This window comes from Carettochelys insculpta, chromosome 3 (genome assembly GCF_033958435.1).
Source record: "Carettochelys insculpta isolate YL-2023 chromosome 3, ASM3395843v1, whole genome shotgun sequence".
NCBI lineage: Eukaryota > Metazoa > Chordata > Testudines > Carettochelyidae > Carettochelys > Carettochelys insculpta.
Genome location: NC_134139.1, coordinates 88237972 through 88254853, shown reverse-complemented (window position 1 = coordinate 88254853; position 16882 = coordinate 88237972). Strand labels below are relative to the sequence as shown.

Genomic DNA, 16882 nt, shown 5'->3' with positions numbered 1-16882 from the left:
CAGGTTCAAGTTCATACAGCCACTACATGGCAGAACGGGAGACAAACGTAGACTCCCAATGCTGCACCTTACCCACTAGTACTCGAGAGATTGACCGATTTTAAGACTAATAAGTCAATAATATACCCCAGTAATTTTCAAAAAACTCTTTGTATTAGCAGCTCCTGTCAGACCACAAAAGGCTGAGTGAAACCCTCCCCTTTATAAATACTAAAAAAGTACTTAATTTACCACTTTAAAGTGAATTTACCCTTTTTGCCACTTGAAAACAATTGCTTAACAATTTGATACAAATATTTGTTTTAATATAAAATAGTTAAGTACCGCAATGAAGGAAAGAAAGAAACTGTCTATCATTTTTCATGCTAGATAGACTTTACAGCAGACTTGCCAGTTAGCTGAGATGCTTTACTTCTGTGTAATGTATGGACTTTAGTGCTGGGAGACAAAGTACAAATTGTGGGGTGGCTTTAGAATCCACAAGTCCCACCCTGTGGGTCTGAATTAAGTTACAAATTTATTGAGATCAGCAGAAAAACAGTTACCTAATTGGGCTGTCTAGCACAGCTTTTCAGCAGCTCAACAAAACAAGCCCTCTAATGTTGTCTCAGTGCCAACTTTTTCGTCAAGACAAACCTGTGTGGATAAAATCCCTAGTGCACAAATATCCTTAAAGTGGTGATAATACAAATAAACATTTTGTGAACAAATATCACTGCATTACGATTACAAAACTTTAAAAAAAAACAAACACCCCTTTCCATTGCAATCTAGCAGACAATTTTGAAAAACCACTAGATTTAAATAATGTATTTTACAGCAATTTCTCTTTTGTGCATGTATTTGTGACCCACACAAACTTGTGACCCTCAATTTGATGATCTTCTGCATAAACACAAGGAATAGAATTCCATCCAATAATTCCTTCAGAGCTTAGTTTGTTGTGGAAGCTAGAGTTGCGTGTGGGTTGTTTTTTTTAAAAAGGAGATGTGACATTTCGGTTTGAAGAGTTAAAGCAAGGACTTATACGCCCGATAGCTTGCACCGATGTTTTGTTACGCCTGTTAGAAAGCTTGCACCTAATTTCTCATTTGATCCAGACACTGGATCATACGAATACCTTTAAATGCTCTTTAGCCCCCACGATCTTCTCCCTGCATAGGTCTTCAAATAAAGACTGGAAACAACCTCTCTTCAATAAGTTACTGAGCTCAATAAAGGAGTACCTGGGTGAAATTCTGTGGCCTGTGTTATACAAGAGGTCAGACTAGATCAGGGTTTCCCAAATGGGGTTCCATGAGAAAACAATCAGGGGTCATCAACCTACAACTCCAGAGCTGCACGTGGCTCTAAGGAGTCATTTGTGGCTGCATACGCTGCCTCCGCCGACTCCTCTACAGCTCCCTGCACTGCTGCTGCTGAAACAGTAGAACTAAGTTTACAATAAAACTCCTTTAATCCACCTTCTGACAGTCTGGAAATCCCGATGGTCCGGCATCTTGCAAAAATAACCCCAGAGCTGTGACGGGGGTGGGGGTTTTAACTCGGGCATGTGGGTTGTGGAGACATCCAATAGCCTGGAAAATCGGGCACCCGTCCAGTTCCGAAAGTGCCAGATTAAAGGCATTTTACTGTAACTGGTTTAATGGCTGACAGGAGGGATCCAGCTGTTACACCAACTGAATTTAGTTCCATTATTTCAGTGGTGACAGGAAGTCTCTGAACCCCTTACTCGCAAAGCAGCTGGCACATACGCAGTGGGGGTGAGGCAAGGGCAGCCAATGGCTATCTGGAAGGGGAGCCAGATGGGTCCAGCAATTCATGTGTCATCCTTGCCTTTCATAGGCTGCAACTGGTTTCTCATGTTGCCATAGGGCAGCCAATGAAATCAGACCCTCGGAACTAGAGTCAGAGGAACAGTAGAGGCTAAGGTAAATTCATCCACCATGGTGGGTGAAGCAACAGGAGGAGCTAACTCAGAGTTTGCTCAGGTGGGGTTAGGCTGGGGGCCTCTTTGGGGCTGAGAGGGGTTAAGCCATATATGACTATTAGGGGTTCTGAAAAATTCTTTTGGGTTTAAAAGGGTTCCACAGACAAATAAAATTGGGAAACACTGGACTGGATCATTTAAAGCACCATTCTATAATTGAAATCTACAATTAGGTTAACAGACAGAAGTCCTTTCAGTTTCTCAACGAGCAACACGTTTTCCAGGACTGAAACTTTAGTTATCTTGGTTGACTTACACTACAGTCCTCATTTCTTCACTAGGTCTCCTACTAGTTTTTACACATTGATTAATAAGAAGGAATAACAAAACTATGCAAAAAGAGGGCCATCCATACAGAAGTAACTTGTTCCATGCATGATGAACCTCTCTAATCCAGCATGCTGGGATCTGACTGGTGCCAAATGAGAGATTTTGCTGGACTATGGGAGGTCGTTGTCCAGCAGCATTACTAACTGCTTACTGGGCTCTTAGGCTACACCTGTGATAAGTGAGTGTCTAGCTAACTAAAATCATGCGAGATTGCAGATGTTGCCAGACAATAGAGTTCTGGATTACAGAGACTGAGCCTATACCATCTTTGGGGCTCTTTCTTCCTAAATGGAATATGTGCCTATCACTGACAGGCTCCGATGGCAAACAAAAATCTTAGGGGCTTTAATACTGCTAAATGACATTTCCAGAAAAATCAGTACTTACATCTAATTTTACTCTACTAGGAGTGAAACACACTCTGCTCCCCACCTGCCCCATCTACAGCTGACACTATTTCCAGGGTTTAATAACTGTCTTGAGCAACAGCTATTTTACTAAGAAAATCTCCTGAAAGACACCACATTCCATCTTGAAAGAAAGGCACTGATGTTCAACTCCAGCCATAGCTTACTGTACTCCCACTTATCTCTTCATTAGCCAAGAAAGTTATAAACCCTAACCTGTAGATTTGTACCATCGTTCCCCCAGAATTTATGACCAACACCTATCAAAGCAAGAGTAACAGCCAATCACGCATAGTTTTATCACTATGAACACAGCTTAGGCCATATCATGCAATATGTTCCACGAGTAATTTTAAGAGCCCTTCAAAATAAATCTACAACTATATTAAAAACAGACTCAGTTAAACATTTTGCTCATCTTCTGGAAAAGTGCTGCTAATCAGAACTTTCAAGATAATGCCTCGAGGTACTGAAAGAAGGTTTCAACATTTACGCTGCAGTTCTTCAACTTTAGAACATGACGACTTCTCTGAGTAACCTCCACTTGAATATTCTGCTTCAGATGTGTACACACTCCATGCATCTTTGATCTGAGAATTTTGGTAGCAGTGCCTTTTTGCCCCTTGTATGTATACCAGATTACATGCCCACATGCAGGTTATGTAGAGCTGTGCTTAACGCAGCAAACCACCACTCTTCATTACTTTTAATACGTCTGCTTCAAGTTTAGCTTGTAACTTAGCCTTTAGGTTTACATAGATTCCTTTTATGGAATAATTATTTTGTTTTAGGGTTCTCTTGATTAAACTCCTTCCCCACTTCCCTTGACATGCATCAAGAGACTCGTCAAAGGTTATCATCAGTGTGCTGTTCCAGGCTCCCTTGGATTCAAGCACTGCCTCACAGAAACGGGCACTCAAAATTCATATACTGTCTGGGAGATACATACACAGTTGAAAAGTGTACTAGTTAGAGGCTACATCTACACTGCCACAGAAGATCATCCACCTCAGGGTCAGTCTTCTGGGATGCCATTTTTGTGCAAGTTGGCACTTTTCCAGGGTTAACGTCAATTCATAATGTTTGCAGCTCACGAGGCGTTAAGGTCAATGGGAAAAGCACTCTCACTGATCTGCTACTGTAAAGATTGCAGCCGCTGACTTCTGTGGCTAAGTCGATTTTAGATACACAACTGGCGTATCTAAAAATCACGTAGCAGCCATCAACCTTCCAGGTAAGCACAAACGCAGCCTCAGAAACTTGCAAAACTGCAACTAGGGTAATAGTCACACTGCTAACAATCACTATGTCCTGGTATATTCCTCCAGGCACCAGCACTCCTAACAGGTTTAGATCCAGTTCTGAAGCTACCTCCTCTTTCCAGGAATGCTGCTCTGGAGTCTAAGTGAAGCACCAACAGAGACGGTAAAAGGTAAGTAAACTTCTTGTAAATTAAGTGTATGTATTGTGTCCCCTTGGGGCTGCTCCACTACCTACAATCCTACAGAATGGTTTACTGGTGTGGGGAAGGAAGAGAATCAAAAGTGACTGATTGATCCAAATGCTTCTGTATCTCCTTGATATGCCGTCTAGAGCACATACCAAAGAGACACTGCTACCAAAACTCTCCCAAAAGCACATGCACGCCTCAAGTGGCGTATCTCAAAGCACTCCAGTTACTGTACAAAGCGAGCAATCTTTCCTTTCACTACTATAGCAAAGTCAATTTACAGAAGAATGGCCATACCAGGTCAGACCAAAGGCCATTTTAGCTCAGTATCCTGTCTTCTAACAGAGGCCAATGTCCCAGAGGAAGTGAACAGAACAGGTAAAGTGATCTTTCTCCTGTTATTCATTTCCAACCTCTGACAAAGAGGCCTGGGACACCATTCCTATGCATCTTGGCTAATAGCCACTGAGGGACCTAACCTCCATGAATGTATCTAGTTATTCTTTGAACACAGATGGAGTCCTTGTCTTCTCAATATCCTCTGGCAAGGAGTTCCACATGCCTATTATGCGCAGTATGAAGAAAAGTTGTTTTTTTTGTTTTTTTTTTAGTTTTAAGCCTGCTACCCGTTACTTTCATTCGGTGACCCCGAGTTCTTATGTTATGGGGATAAATTACGTCTCCTTGTTCACTTTTTCCACAATAGTCATGAATGTATAGACCTCTATTATATCCACACTTGTCTCCCTTTTGCTAAAATGAAAAGTCCATCTTTTTAATCTTTCTTCATATAGCACCCGCTCCAAGCCCCTAATCATTTTTATTGTCCTTTTCTGAACCTCTTCCAATGCCACTGTCTTTTCTGAGGTGAAGCAACCAACAGTTTAACAGTTAAAGCACTGAGCTTGTAAACTAGGGGTTATTAATTCAATCCTTATTGAGGCCTCAAATGAGTTTTCTGACAACCCTTTCAAGATCACCAGAAATGGGTTTTAAAAACAAAACTTAAATTACATACAAAAGTTTCTAGCTACCTAACTTTCTCCACTCACCATTACTAGTCTTCTATTTAGCATTATCGTGGATTTTAATGCCCCAACTCTGATACCTGCAAGGACGTATTTAGAGATCCACAAGCAAATGCTTTAAGAAGTGACTAGTGATTTCAAACATCTTAGAGGCCTGATTTTTCTGATGGTGAAAGAGCGATATAAGAAATCAAACCCTTTTCATATGCTTTGAGTTGGACATTCAAGCATCATATAATTTTTGAAACTCAGCCATTGCTCATCATCAAAGTATACTATGTGGTATGTTTTACGAAAAGCAATTTGGACAGAGTGGCACATTTCCTATTACTATTTGAGAAAAGTTCCATTTCTAAAAACATGCTTTTGTTTATACAGTGGAAACCTCACTTTACCTTAGGACCAGTTCCTCTCTAGGCAAAACTTTAAAGTCCGTTTCACTAAGGCGAACCTAAAAAGTCACAAAAAACAGAAAAAACAGTTTGTTTGTCCCTGCCACCAACAAAATAAGGAAAAGTCCGGGGGAGGGGAAAAAAAAAAATCATCAAGCTTACCTTCTTTGGCAGAGGTTCTTCATTTGTCATCGTGAACTGAGAAAGAAGGAAAGAAAACATACCTGAGTCTAATTTGGTCCAATTACCGAGTTCAGAAAGTTAACTCATTTTTGCATTCTCATAATTTAAAAAAAAAAAAATAAAAAAATAAAGAGGTCAGGTAAAGATGTACACAAAATCTGATTGATTATATGGCACTATCATCATGGTATTCACTCCTTTAGCACTAAGAGGAAGTACAGCTTCAAGTAACGTTTTATTTTGAAGACAAAACTGATACAGGTATTAATATTTTTACTGCTCAAGAATGGTCTGGTCTGTTAAGAGCATTTTCAATTTTAAGTGCTTACTTCCTTATTTTCACAGATGTAGTAGGAAATGTATACACTGCCACTTACAAAATTACAGATGATTGCTTAGATGAGCTTCTATTAACCCTGGTGATAAACTCCAAAGAATACTCATCCACTTAATACACATTTCCTCCATTCACATGCACAATTTATTAGTGAAAGTTTGCAACTTTATTCTGTGTACTGCTACTAATGTTTTAAACCAAAACACACCCTATCCTGAAGGGTCATACCCAGTGTTCCCTAGGTAAACTGAATGCTTGAGCAGCCACCCAGAACAGATTCAGTGCTGCCCCGCTGATTAGCAGAGTATCCACAGCCATTCATGGGGCAGCCTGTGTTCCTACTGGGATACACATGTTGGTACACACAAAAATTTATTCTGCCCATGGACATAAAAATAATGAGAGAACATTGGTATGCCTTGTTGCAACATGGGCAATTGACAAAACTTAAGGTGCAAGGATCAAATATCACAAGAACAATGAAAAACCACCACCAAATTAGAGGATCACTTAGAATTTCTGTTTAGAAGAGAGCAGAACATAACAGTTTCATATCTTTTATATACATTTGTTTCTTCAGCAGTTCACTCCTGCAAAGGTAACTACATCAGTGAATCTAGTAGTCCTGGGCTAACACATTTTTAGAAAGTGGACAATAATTTAAAAGGTTTATTGACTCCAGTTTGCAAATCAATGTGCAAGAAAAAGACACTAATGACACACCAATTCAACTCAGGGGAAGTAGTTTATGAATACACACACGCTTAAAACAAAACTAATGTTTCAATTTAACTAGCATACCTCATTCTGTTTCGCTCAAGCCTCTTTGCAGCTCCTTCAGCATTAAGCAACCTTTAAACACTCCCCACCCTTTTTGTTTTTGACAAGGCACAAGTTTCAACAAAAGGCTAAAATGCTGACCCATTCTAAATGGGGTGGAGGGGTGGAGAGAAGAGAAAAGAGAAGCGAAATGAAGAGGGGACAGAGACATTCATTTGCAGCACCCAACCTGATAGAGGGAGGAGGTGGCACAAGGTGAGTAGGATGCTCAGGCATCAGACAGGATAACTGCAGAGCCCTGCAGTCAGAGGCCAAGAACGCAGAACACAGTCCCACATCCGCAGGGCTCAGTGCACTCCTGGGTGACTAGTATGAAGGGGGTAGCAGACGTAGCCTGTATCTTCAAAAACAAGAAGTCCTGTGGCACCTTACCGACAAATGTATATTTTGGGAACATAAGCTCTAGTGGGCAAAGACCTGCTTCATCAGACGTGCGAGTGGGGGTTCCAGAGGTGGGTCTAAATCCATAGGCTCATGAAAAGGAGGGAGTCCCAGTCAAGAGGAGGGCCAGAGTTGACAAGGTCAGTTCAGACATCCTCCAAACCACCAGACCACCCTTGCCACAGCTCTGTCAATGCCAGCCCCCGTGCTGTAGTGAGTTTCTTTAGTTGTTCAAATACCTTGTTTGGCCAATTAAACACTTCTAGTTAAACCTTAATTTTGACACTTGATAAAGAACGTATGTTCCAATCCATAACATGACACATACCAAGAAGCAGAATTAAGGTCACATGTCTAACTTGACCTGTGGAATTACCTCATTTGTGAGTGCTTAATTATGCAAGCAGACAGGATTGATTTAAAGCACTGATTTTAATAACAATTTAAACCAACAAGCAGGAGTACTTGATTCAAGTAATTTATTTAAAATCTGTTTTGCATTTGTACTTAATTTATTTTCCTAAGGAAGAGGAGTTGACCCACCCCTTTCTAGTAACCATTAAAACATGTAGCTTTCATGATAAATCTGGCACTTTTTGCTAACTAAGCTATATGACCCACACACATTTACAGATTTATATAGCTTAACCTGCATTGTTCAAATCAATTTTTTACTGTTTTATGTTAGAAAGTGGTAAGTGATATGCTTCTTGTTTGCTATTTACTATGCATGCCTTATGAGTTGTGTCAAACTAGTTAAGTAGGAATTCATAAATCAAAATGCAAAAAAAATTATAAACAAGCTTAGAATTTTATTTAAATTCAGCACATTTATCAAAAACACATTTTGCATTTAAAACTGATGGATTTGTAGAGAAAAAGGAAGCATTATATGTATAGTTTGGACCCCCCTTGCCTGGCAACAGCAGCACCTGGCTGGGTTCCTGATAATGCCAGTTTAGAGAAGTTAAACCTTGTAGTGAACCAAACTGATAATTTCTGGTCACCATGTCCTTCAAGATTTTAGAACCAATAGCACTCATCCTTTCACCCCTATTATTTATGCACAGATTGGGAGAGAGAAAAAAAAAAAAAAAAACCCTACCATTTCTGCCAAATCCAAATTGGTTTATCAAGTGTCAGTGAGCTAGCCATTAAACTGAACTATTTGAATAAACTGAAATGAAAAGAATATTCTCTCTCCATCTGCAGACAAGGCTACTGATGTGAAAAGCTGGTTCAGCATATCAAATTCTGGTTCCAGATGCCTAGTTATTGATTCTCTAGCTCTTTTTTTTTTTTTTTTTTTTTTAAAAACACATCTAGACTTGCACTGTATAATGCTACATTTTGTATGAAGCAATTAAGATTATAGAAAATTTAGGTCTTCAAATTTGAAATTGACTACCTATATTATATTAAACAGGCTTCTTTACAAGTAAGCCTGTACTTAAGAAAGCTATTTAGATTTTAAAAATACTGCTAGAAATAGTTTTAAACTTAAAAAAAGCCAGCATATAGACTATACCAGGGTCTTCAACCAAAATAGCAAGAGCAGTCATTTTTTCCCCAATTTGGTTAAAAAAAAAGTCAATAATTCAAGAGCTGCAATGCATGTGAATCCAAGACAGTCCTTAATAAATAAGGTCAAACCATACTTTTTGTAACTCCTGTTTTAAGGACAGCACACAATGATTGGTAATGTGACATTTATTGCAGGACATTCAGACTTCTTACATATTCTCAATGTCCTTTAAAAAAAAAAAAAAAAAAGTCGGTACTCAGCTGGCTCCTCATCCCCTACCCCCAGCCAATCCCATGGCTGGGGCTGCTAAGAAGCTGGTACTCGGGATCGCAGAGTACTGGCACAAAAACAGCCCTGCATATTCTATTTCCTCACATTTTGCATGTGCATTTGTACCATTGTCTTCCTGACTTTCACTCCTGAACCTTCTCTTTCTGGAGTAAGTTAAGAGGCATTAGCAAGTGATGTGATTTTGAAAAGCTGGATATTTAGATGAGTTGTTTGTTTTTGGGCTTTTAGATGTTTACCATTTATCAGAAATAAATCAGAAGTGTTTTCAAAAAACCAAAACACTTTGCAATTATAGAGCCAAGAACCACAAAAAAAATTCTTAAAGAGACTGGAGCCAGATTGCAGACCCCTGGGCTAGACATGGCAAAACATTCTAGATGAGACAATGACTTAGTTTTTCATATTCTGAAAACCACACTGGGCATGTACAGTTTTCAGATGTGCATTCAATGAAAGAGGGCTGCATCAATATACATACAAGGGGTTCCCACTGTAAGTCGCCTCAATATCTGTAGTTTCCCCCTGTATGCTGTCAATTATTTAAGGAAATTAAATTCATTCTACATCACACAGATATGCACTTACATCATTTTTCAAGGGACCAAAACCCAGCAACATAGGTCAGACGAGTTTTGCAGTGGCCAGATGGCAAATGCTGTAATGAAAGCGTGAACAAAACACCCTGCCCCGCTTCTCACCCCTGCAATTGGCAGGGCCCCCCCAGATGGCCCTGGAAACGAGCAGTGACACACTGATGTGACTTGGCAGAGGAGGAATGAAAAGATATGGGCCAGGGCAGCAGCAGTTCCTCTGATGCACCATAGGTTACCTGAGTGCAGCCAAGTGACATGGAGGACGGGATGCAGAGGAGGCATCCGCCCTCCCCAGCAAAGGCAGCTGGAGGACTTGCGGGGGCAGGCTGCATGCTAGGCTTTGTCCATGTATGGAGCAGGAGCGGGTGGGTGACGGGCTGAAGGGTGGCAGCAGCGGCATACATTGTCTCCTGGTATGTAATGGGCATGTCCCATTGTGAGTGAGAACAGCCGGGTCATGTCTCACCTGCACATCCTCCTGCAGAGCCGGCTTTTACTCCTGTTATTGACAACGCAGCCGCAAGGAGCAGGACTTTGCTGTATCCTGACCCCAATAAAAATTTTGCACAGCCCACTTTGTGCACCCCTGCTGTAGTGTGCTGTGACGTCACCACTATCCTTTGTGTAATCCTCCGTAAGTTTTGAAGTGAATGCATTGTGAATGCACGTTATCTTAATATATTTGTGCAATCTTTTAACCATGACCAGGAAATCAAGTGTTGGTGCAAAGTTAAGTGCTATTCACAAGAGGCAATGAGTTAGTAAGTCTCATTGTGAAAATAGGTGTAATAAGCACATCAGAAACGGTGAACAGGCTACTGATGTTGCTTGCCATCTTGGCCTACTTCTGACAACAGTTCATACCATTGCCAAGAATGCTAATGATATAACGGAAAAGGCTAAGCATATGGTGCAGCATTCTTCTGTAAAGATCACCTGGCAGAACAACAAGGACATGGAAACGATGGAGACAATGTTGGCTATGTGGTTGGATGATTTACATACACAGAACACACCAATAAGTCTTGGTGCCATTCAGAAGAAGGCAGTGAGGTAATCTGAATTCCTGAAGGATAAAGAAAAGCAGTAGAAGGGAGGCACTTCTAAAGAAGTAGCATTTAATGCTAGCTATGGCTGGTTTCACCCTTTCCAGTTACGCTATGGGTTCAAGAACATTCAAATGCAAGGTGAAGCAGCAAGTGACAATGTAGTGCAAGCAGAAGCATACAAGGCAAAGTTGAGAGAGATCATTCAGGAAGGAGGAGACAATCCATAATAAGTCTTTAATTTGATGAGATGGGACTTCACTGGAAACAAAAGCGGAAACAAACCTACTTTTCTATTATGAAAAAAAACAATGCCAGGATTCAAGACTTCAGAAGACTGCCAGACACACTTGCTTGGTGGCATTGCCAAGGGAGACACCACTGCTCATTTATTGTAGTGAGAAATCACACCATGAAAAGTTATGTAAAGTTTCATGTCCCCTTTGTATGGAAGTCTCAGTGAAAGTCTTGGATAAAGCAAATGTTCTGTGACTGGCTTGAGAATTATTCTGCTCCAGAAATAAAAAAAGAAGTGTTCTGAAGAGCAAAATCTGACATTCAAAATTCTTCTGTTTGCAGACAATGATGCACAATTTAGATTATTAATTGTTATGCCCCAACATCAAAGTTGAGTTCTCACCACCACGCACTATGTTGTTGATCCAACCAATGGATCAAGGTGCGATTGCTAACTTTAAAGCCTAATATCTACATAGAACGTTCAGGAGACTCATCAAGGATCCAGACAGCGAAGGAAAACCAACTGTGCAGAACTTTTTTTTTTTTTGGGAAGGGACATAATGGATGCAGTGGTGGACACTGGAGCAGCATGGGATGAAATAAATGCTCAACAAATGAACAGTATGTGGGGGAAGGAAAAAAAACAAACAAACCAATAAATAAAAATCTACCCTGAAGAAGCAAATGACTTTGTTGGTTTCAACATGACCACAGTTCAAAAGGAATTGGTGATGCTACCAAAAAACAATGTTGACGAATACTGAATGGCTTGCTTCTCATTCAGAACCCCTAAGTAATGAAGGCCTGGAAGAGCTAAATAAGCAAGTATTTGAAGAGGAAAGCCAGGACAAAGACAGATGAACCAAAAGGAGGATGATAAAGGGTTACAGAAAAGTCTCTTTGCCATATTTTTAATTTTGCTGACGAAAGTCAACACAAATCAAGATTTCTGATCATCTGACTGACTGCTCTTCCAAGGTTGCATGTCTCAAATAACAGCTTGTCACGACAGAGAGATTTTGTATGCAAAAATTCGTGGTGGCAAGCAGACAACACTGGAGTCTCTCTTTAGGAAAGCAAAGACAACTGAACCAGTCACAGAAGAAGCTGGACCTTGAGGCCTTCAAGACATGGAAGCAGCAGTAGACATCAAGGAGGATGAAGAAAGTTGCATCTTGGATGACAAAGATATGGCAGTGGATGAGTCCCCTGTTCCATCTCCCTTCTCTTCCACATAACTCTCCCCAAGTAGGAAGAGCTGTCTCAGTATCCATACTTCCACCATCAAGCACACCAAGTCCATTTACAAGGAAAGAACAAACATACTTGTCTTATCTATTTCTATAGATTGCTTTTTTTTTTTTTTTTAAATTTAATGAGTTCCAGGTATGCAAAGTATGTTTTGGTAATGTAGCTCAAGCTAATTACATTATTCCTTATGGATATTAGTTCCCCTTTGGCTACATCTACACTAGCCCCAAACTTTGAAATGGCCATGCAAATCGCCATTTTGAAGTTTACTAATGAAGCGCTGAAATGCATATTCAGCACTTCATTAGCATGCGGGCGGCCGCAGCACTTCAAAATTGACACGGCTCGTCCTGACAGGGCTCCTTTTCAAAAGGACCTCGCCTACTTTGAAGTCCCCTTGTTCCCATCTGCTCCTGGGAATAAGGGGACTTTGAAGTAGGCGGGGTCCTTTTGAAAAGCAGCCCTGTCGGGACGAGCCGCATCAATTTCGAAGCGCCGCGGCTGCCCACATGCTAATGAAGCGCTGAATATGCATTTCAGCGCTTCATTAGTAAACTTCGAAATGGCCATTTGTGTGGCCATTTCGAAGTTTGGGGCTAGTGTAGACACGGCCTTTATAATTCATTTTGTTATAAATTGCTTTACTTAGGGACATAACCTGGATTTATAACGAGGACCCTCTGTACATCCCACAATTATTGTCAGCCATGCATAAAACGATGGCAAAAGTGCTTAAATGCTGCACCTAAAGATGGTCTTTTCCAGAAAAGTGGAGCTACAGCAATTCAAACTTTTGAGACACGGGAACCGTTCACCCCCTGCCCATACCTACACCCTCTCTTTTTGAAAAGCCAAAGCATTTTTCCCCCTCAATTTTTCTGACACTTTCCATTTGTTGGCAGAAACCACGTTCTGAGATTTTGATCCAATAGAAAAAAAAGTTTGGAAAAAGAGTAAAGCAGTTGAAAATGGGACCATAATGGAAATACTCATGCATCTTGGTTTTACTAGTAACTTCTGCTCCAGATGTTTTCACGTGAGAAGACCTCAAATTATTCTACACCACAGGATGGAAATTGTAGTAAATGGCTTTTCCTTAGGTTGCTCCCCACTCTTCATTATAAAAAGCTCATTCAATTTTTTAAGTATTTCTAACACATGAATGTCTGAAATGCCACAAGCTGGGAAGACTTGGGCATAAAGATGTTCCCTTTACTTATCTCATGTAATATATAATATAGATCAGTGCACAAGACAAATGCACGTGAGATAGAATTGATGTTTCGTGGACAACTGCAAATCTAACATTTCTTAACTTAGGAGTTGGGTTTCCAACCTAAAAACATTCTCTTAAATTTTGTTTTGTATTTATTCTATAAACCTCACTATTACTGAACTATGGCAGACTTTCTGCATCAGCAGTACTTCACAGAGGTTATGTCTACATCAGCTCAAATCTTTGAAATGGCCATTTCAAAGATTACTAATGAGTCTCTGAAATGCATATTCTGCACCTCATTAGCCTGCCACCAGCCACAGCTCTTCAAAATTGCCGCCTCTGGCTGCTGCACGGCTCATCCGGACAGGGGTCCTTTTCGAAAGGACCCCACCAACTTCAAAGTCCCTTATTCTTATCTGCTGATAAGTAAAGCATTATCTGCTGATAAGAATAAGGGGATTTTGAAGTTGGTGGGGTCCTTTCGAAAAGGACCCCTGTCCGGATGAGCCGTGCAGCAGCCAGAGGCGGCAATTTTGAAGAGCTGTGGCTGGTGGCAGGCTTATGAGGCGCTGAATATGCATTTCAGCACCTTGTCAGCAATCTTTGAAATGGCCATTTGTATGGCCATTTTGAAGATGTGGGCTAGTGTAGACACAGCCAGAATGTTAACCATGAAAATTTTAGCGGTTTAATAATACAGAGCAGATGGAGAACAGCACTCGGGGGTAGTCAATGTTTTAAGAGGCACTAACTTCCTCAAAACTACTGTGACATCCACATCAGAATGAAAGAGTCAAAAGACAATTTTTTTTGTTGGAATACTGACCATCTGCTTGGCTGTTTTAAGATGGTTATTGGTTTGTTGTGTATATATAATCTCTGAATATAAGAAAAGGAAAAATATAGATAATCTTCTCATATGGAAACGTATTTCATTCAATGTATAAGCTGTCACAAGCTTAATTATTTATAAGCTCACCGTCAACTGCAAGATACCACATACACAGAATAAGTTTACTAAAACATTAGTAACTCTCTGTAAGAGCATGATAATGTGTCATTTTCTAAAAGAACAATGAAAAATATTCTTTCCAGGAATATTTTTCAATATGCTCTACCAAAATCAACAGATTCAGTGTTCATATATGGAATAATTTATTCATTACTATACTCAAGCACTACATATCTTCAAGCAAAAATTAATTCTGGCTACCAGTGGTATCAAGTTCCCAGTCTTCCACTTCTGCTCTCAGCAGTAACAAACTATATTAGCATTTCTGCTGGCATTAACGCAGCAAATACTATATTAAGAAGGGCTCTTGATTACTTGTGCAGTAGCCATCACTCCAAGTATAAATGCCCCTGAAACCACAGGCTACAAAAATGAGCCCCTAGAACTGCAAAGATTTCTTTAAGGGCGAGGCATCTTCCTGCTTTCCCGGAGCCACACACCCAAGGGAAAGTTTAGCCTGTATATCAGCCCTCGGGGAGGTATGGCAGGATCCCCCGGGGCCGGCCCTTTGCTATTCAGCCCGAGCACCCGCCTGCCACGCACTAGGCCTCTGGGAATCAGGCAGCTCGCCTACAGCCCTCTGGGACCGGCCACAGACGGGACGCGGCGGCCGCCCCCGCACCGTTTGACAGCGAAGCGCACAGGGCTCATTGCCAGGGAGAGCAGAGCCCCCGAGCGGCTCCACATGCTGCCCACGGCCCTTGCTGGCCACTTTCGCCGCAACCCAACGGGGCCTTGCCAGGCGCGGGGTGGGGACAATAGGCGCCCCCGGGGCCGCGCCTCACGCACCCAGCCGGCCTCTCGGCAGCGCCTCACACAAAATGGCTCTAGGTGCTTCTGCCCTTCCCGCTCCACCCGCCTACAGGCAGCGGCCGGGCCCGCCGGGCTCGGAGACCCCGTTCGCATGAGCAGCGCGGCGGGAACGCACTGGGATCCGGGGCGCCCCGCGCCAGCGGTAAGGTCCCGCGCGAAGAGGGAGAGGGAGAGGGAGGCGGCAGCGGCGGCGCCGGGGGGAGGCCGCTCAGTCACTCACCTCCTGCTTGCGGCGCCGGAGGCCTCGCTCTCCCAGCGCACTGACTACCGGGGCCGGGCCCGGCCCGTCACATCGAGGGCGGCGCCTTCCGCGCCGGTCTCAGCGCCCAGAGCCGGGGCCCCGCGCTCGCCGCCTCCCCCACCCCGCGCTGCCTCCCGCTCTTTATTTGCGGATTCTCTGCGCTACAAAATGGCGCCGACGGAGGAAACGCGAGCGCAGACACCCCGCCCCCAGCCAGCCCCCGGGAGGAGCCGTTGCCTCCCGCACTGACTGCCCGAGCCGGCCGCGCACGCATGCGCGCAGGGAGCGCCGGGAGGAAGGGCCGCGGCGGCGGGACGATCCATCCGCGATGCTTCCGAGACGTGCTGTGCTAACTCTTCCGGCAGCGGCGGTAGCGGCCTTCTTCCTTCGGCCCGCGCCGTAACTACTGCCTGAGCGCCCAGCTCCAGCCTGCGGGTGCCTGGCCTGGAGCTGCCGCCTGTTAAGTGGCTGTTAGCCTGACAGTTGAACGGGCGTCGCACGAGGAGGCCGCATCTCTGCGCACCTTGAGTGGGGCGACGAGGGGCGGAGGGATACAGCCTCTCACTTAAGCTACCTGCTGGCGTGGGGCTTTGGCGGAAGGAGACCAAGCCGTTCAAGGTGGCAGGACGGTGTGGAGCTCAGCCTAGAGTCCTCCTCCCACCCCACCGGGGAGCAGCCACAGGCATCACCGTGTTCCAGGCGCTCTATGCCTCTCTCACCAGCGCCAGAGCCAAACAAGTGTACCCGTTCTGCATTGCAGTTCACTGTGGGCTAAACGTATGAGAGCCCTCCCCCGAATGGTCTTGTGGGATCAGGCTTGATGTTGCCAAAGAGGTAGAATACACCGAGGAGCAAAGCCAACAAGAAGTCCTGTGGCACCTTATAAACTAACAGATATTTTGGAGCATAAGCTTTCGTGGGCAAAGCTACAGAAGCTTATGCTCCAAATATCTGTTAGTCTATAAAACAAAGCAGCAGAATTGTAGCACTTTAAGGACTCACAAAATAACACTTGGTGATGAGCTTTTTTGGGGCAGACCCACTTCTTCAGATCTAAGGAAGTGGGTCTGCCCCACGAAAGCTCATCACCAAATAAATCATTTTGTGAATCCTTAGAGTGCTACGTTTCTTCTGCTTTGTTTTGTTGGAGTACAGATTAAGCCTGGTATCTCTCTGTTGTTACTCTATAAGGTGCCATAGCACTTCTTGTTGGTTTTGAAGATACAGACTAATTCACCCACCCTTCTGATACTTGTCACCATGCAATGCTGAGGAGCAAAGGTACTTTTGTAGCTCCGATCCAGCTTATGAAA

General features: G+C 42.8%; 1 protein-coding gene across 1 annotated transcript in view; it reads right to left on the bottom strand.

Moving 5' to 3' along the window:
• Positions 1 to 15765, bottom strand: part of WTAP (WT1 associated protein) — a 38314-nt gene extending 22549 nt beyond the window's left edge. The window contains exons 1-3 of the mRNA XM_074990292.1: positions 15549 to 15765; positions 5760 to 5795; positions 5601 to 5656 (exon numbers count right to left, since the gene is read on the bottom strand). Of these exons, the coding sequence (XP_074846393.1) occupies positions 5601 to 5656; positions 5760 to 5789 (86 nt within the window). The 5' untranslated portion in view covers positions 5790 to 5795; positions 15549 to 15765. The remainder of the gene's footprint in view (positions 1 to 5600; positions 5657 to 5759; positions 5796 to 15548) is intronic.
• Between the last annotated feature and the right edge of the window lie 1117 nt (positions 15766 to 16882).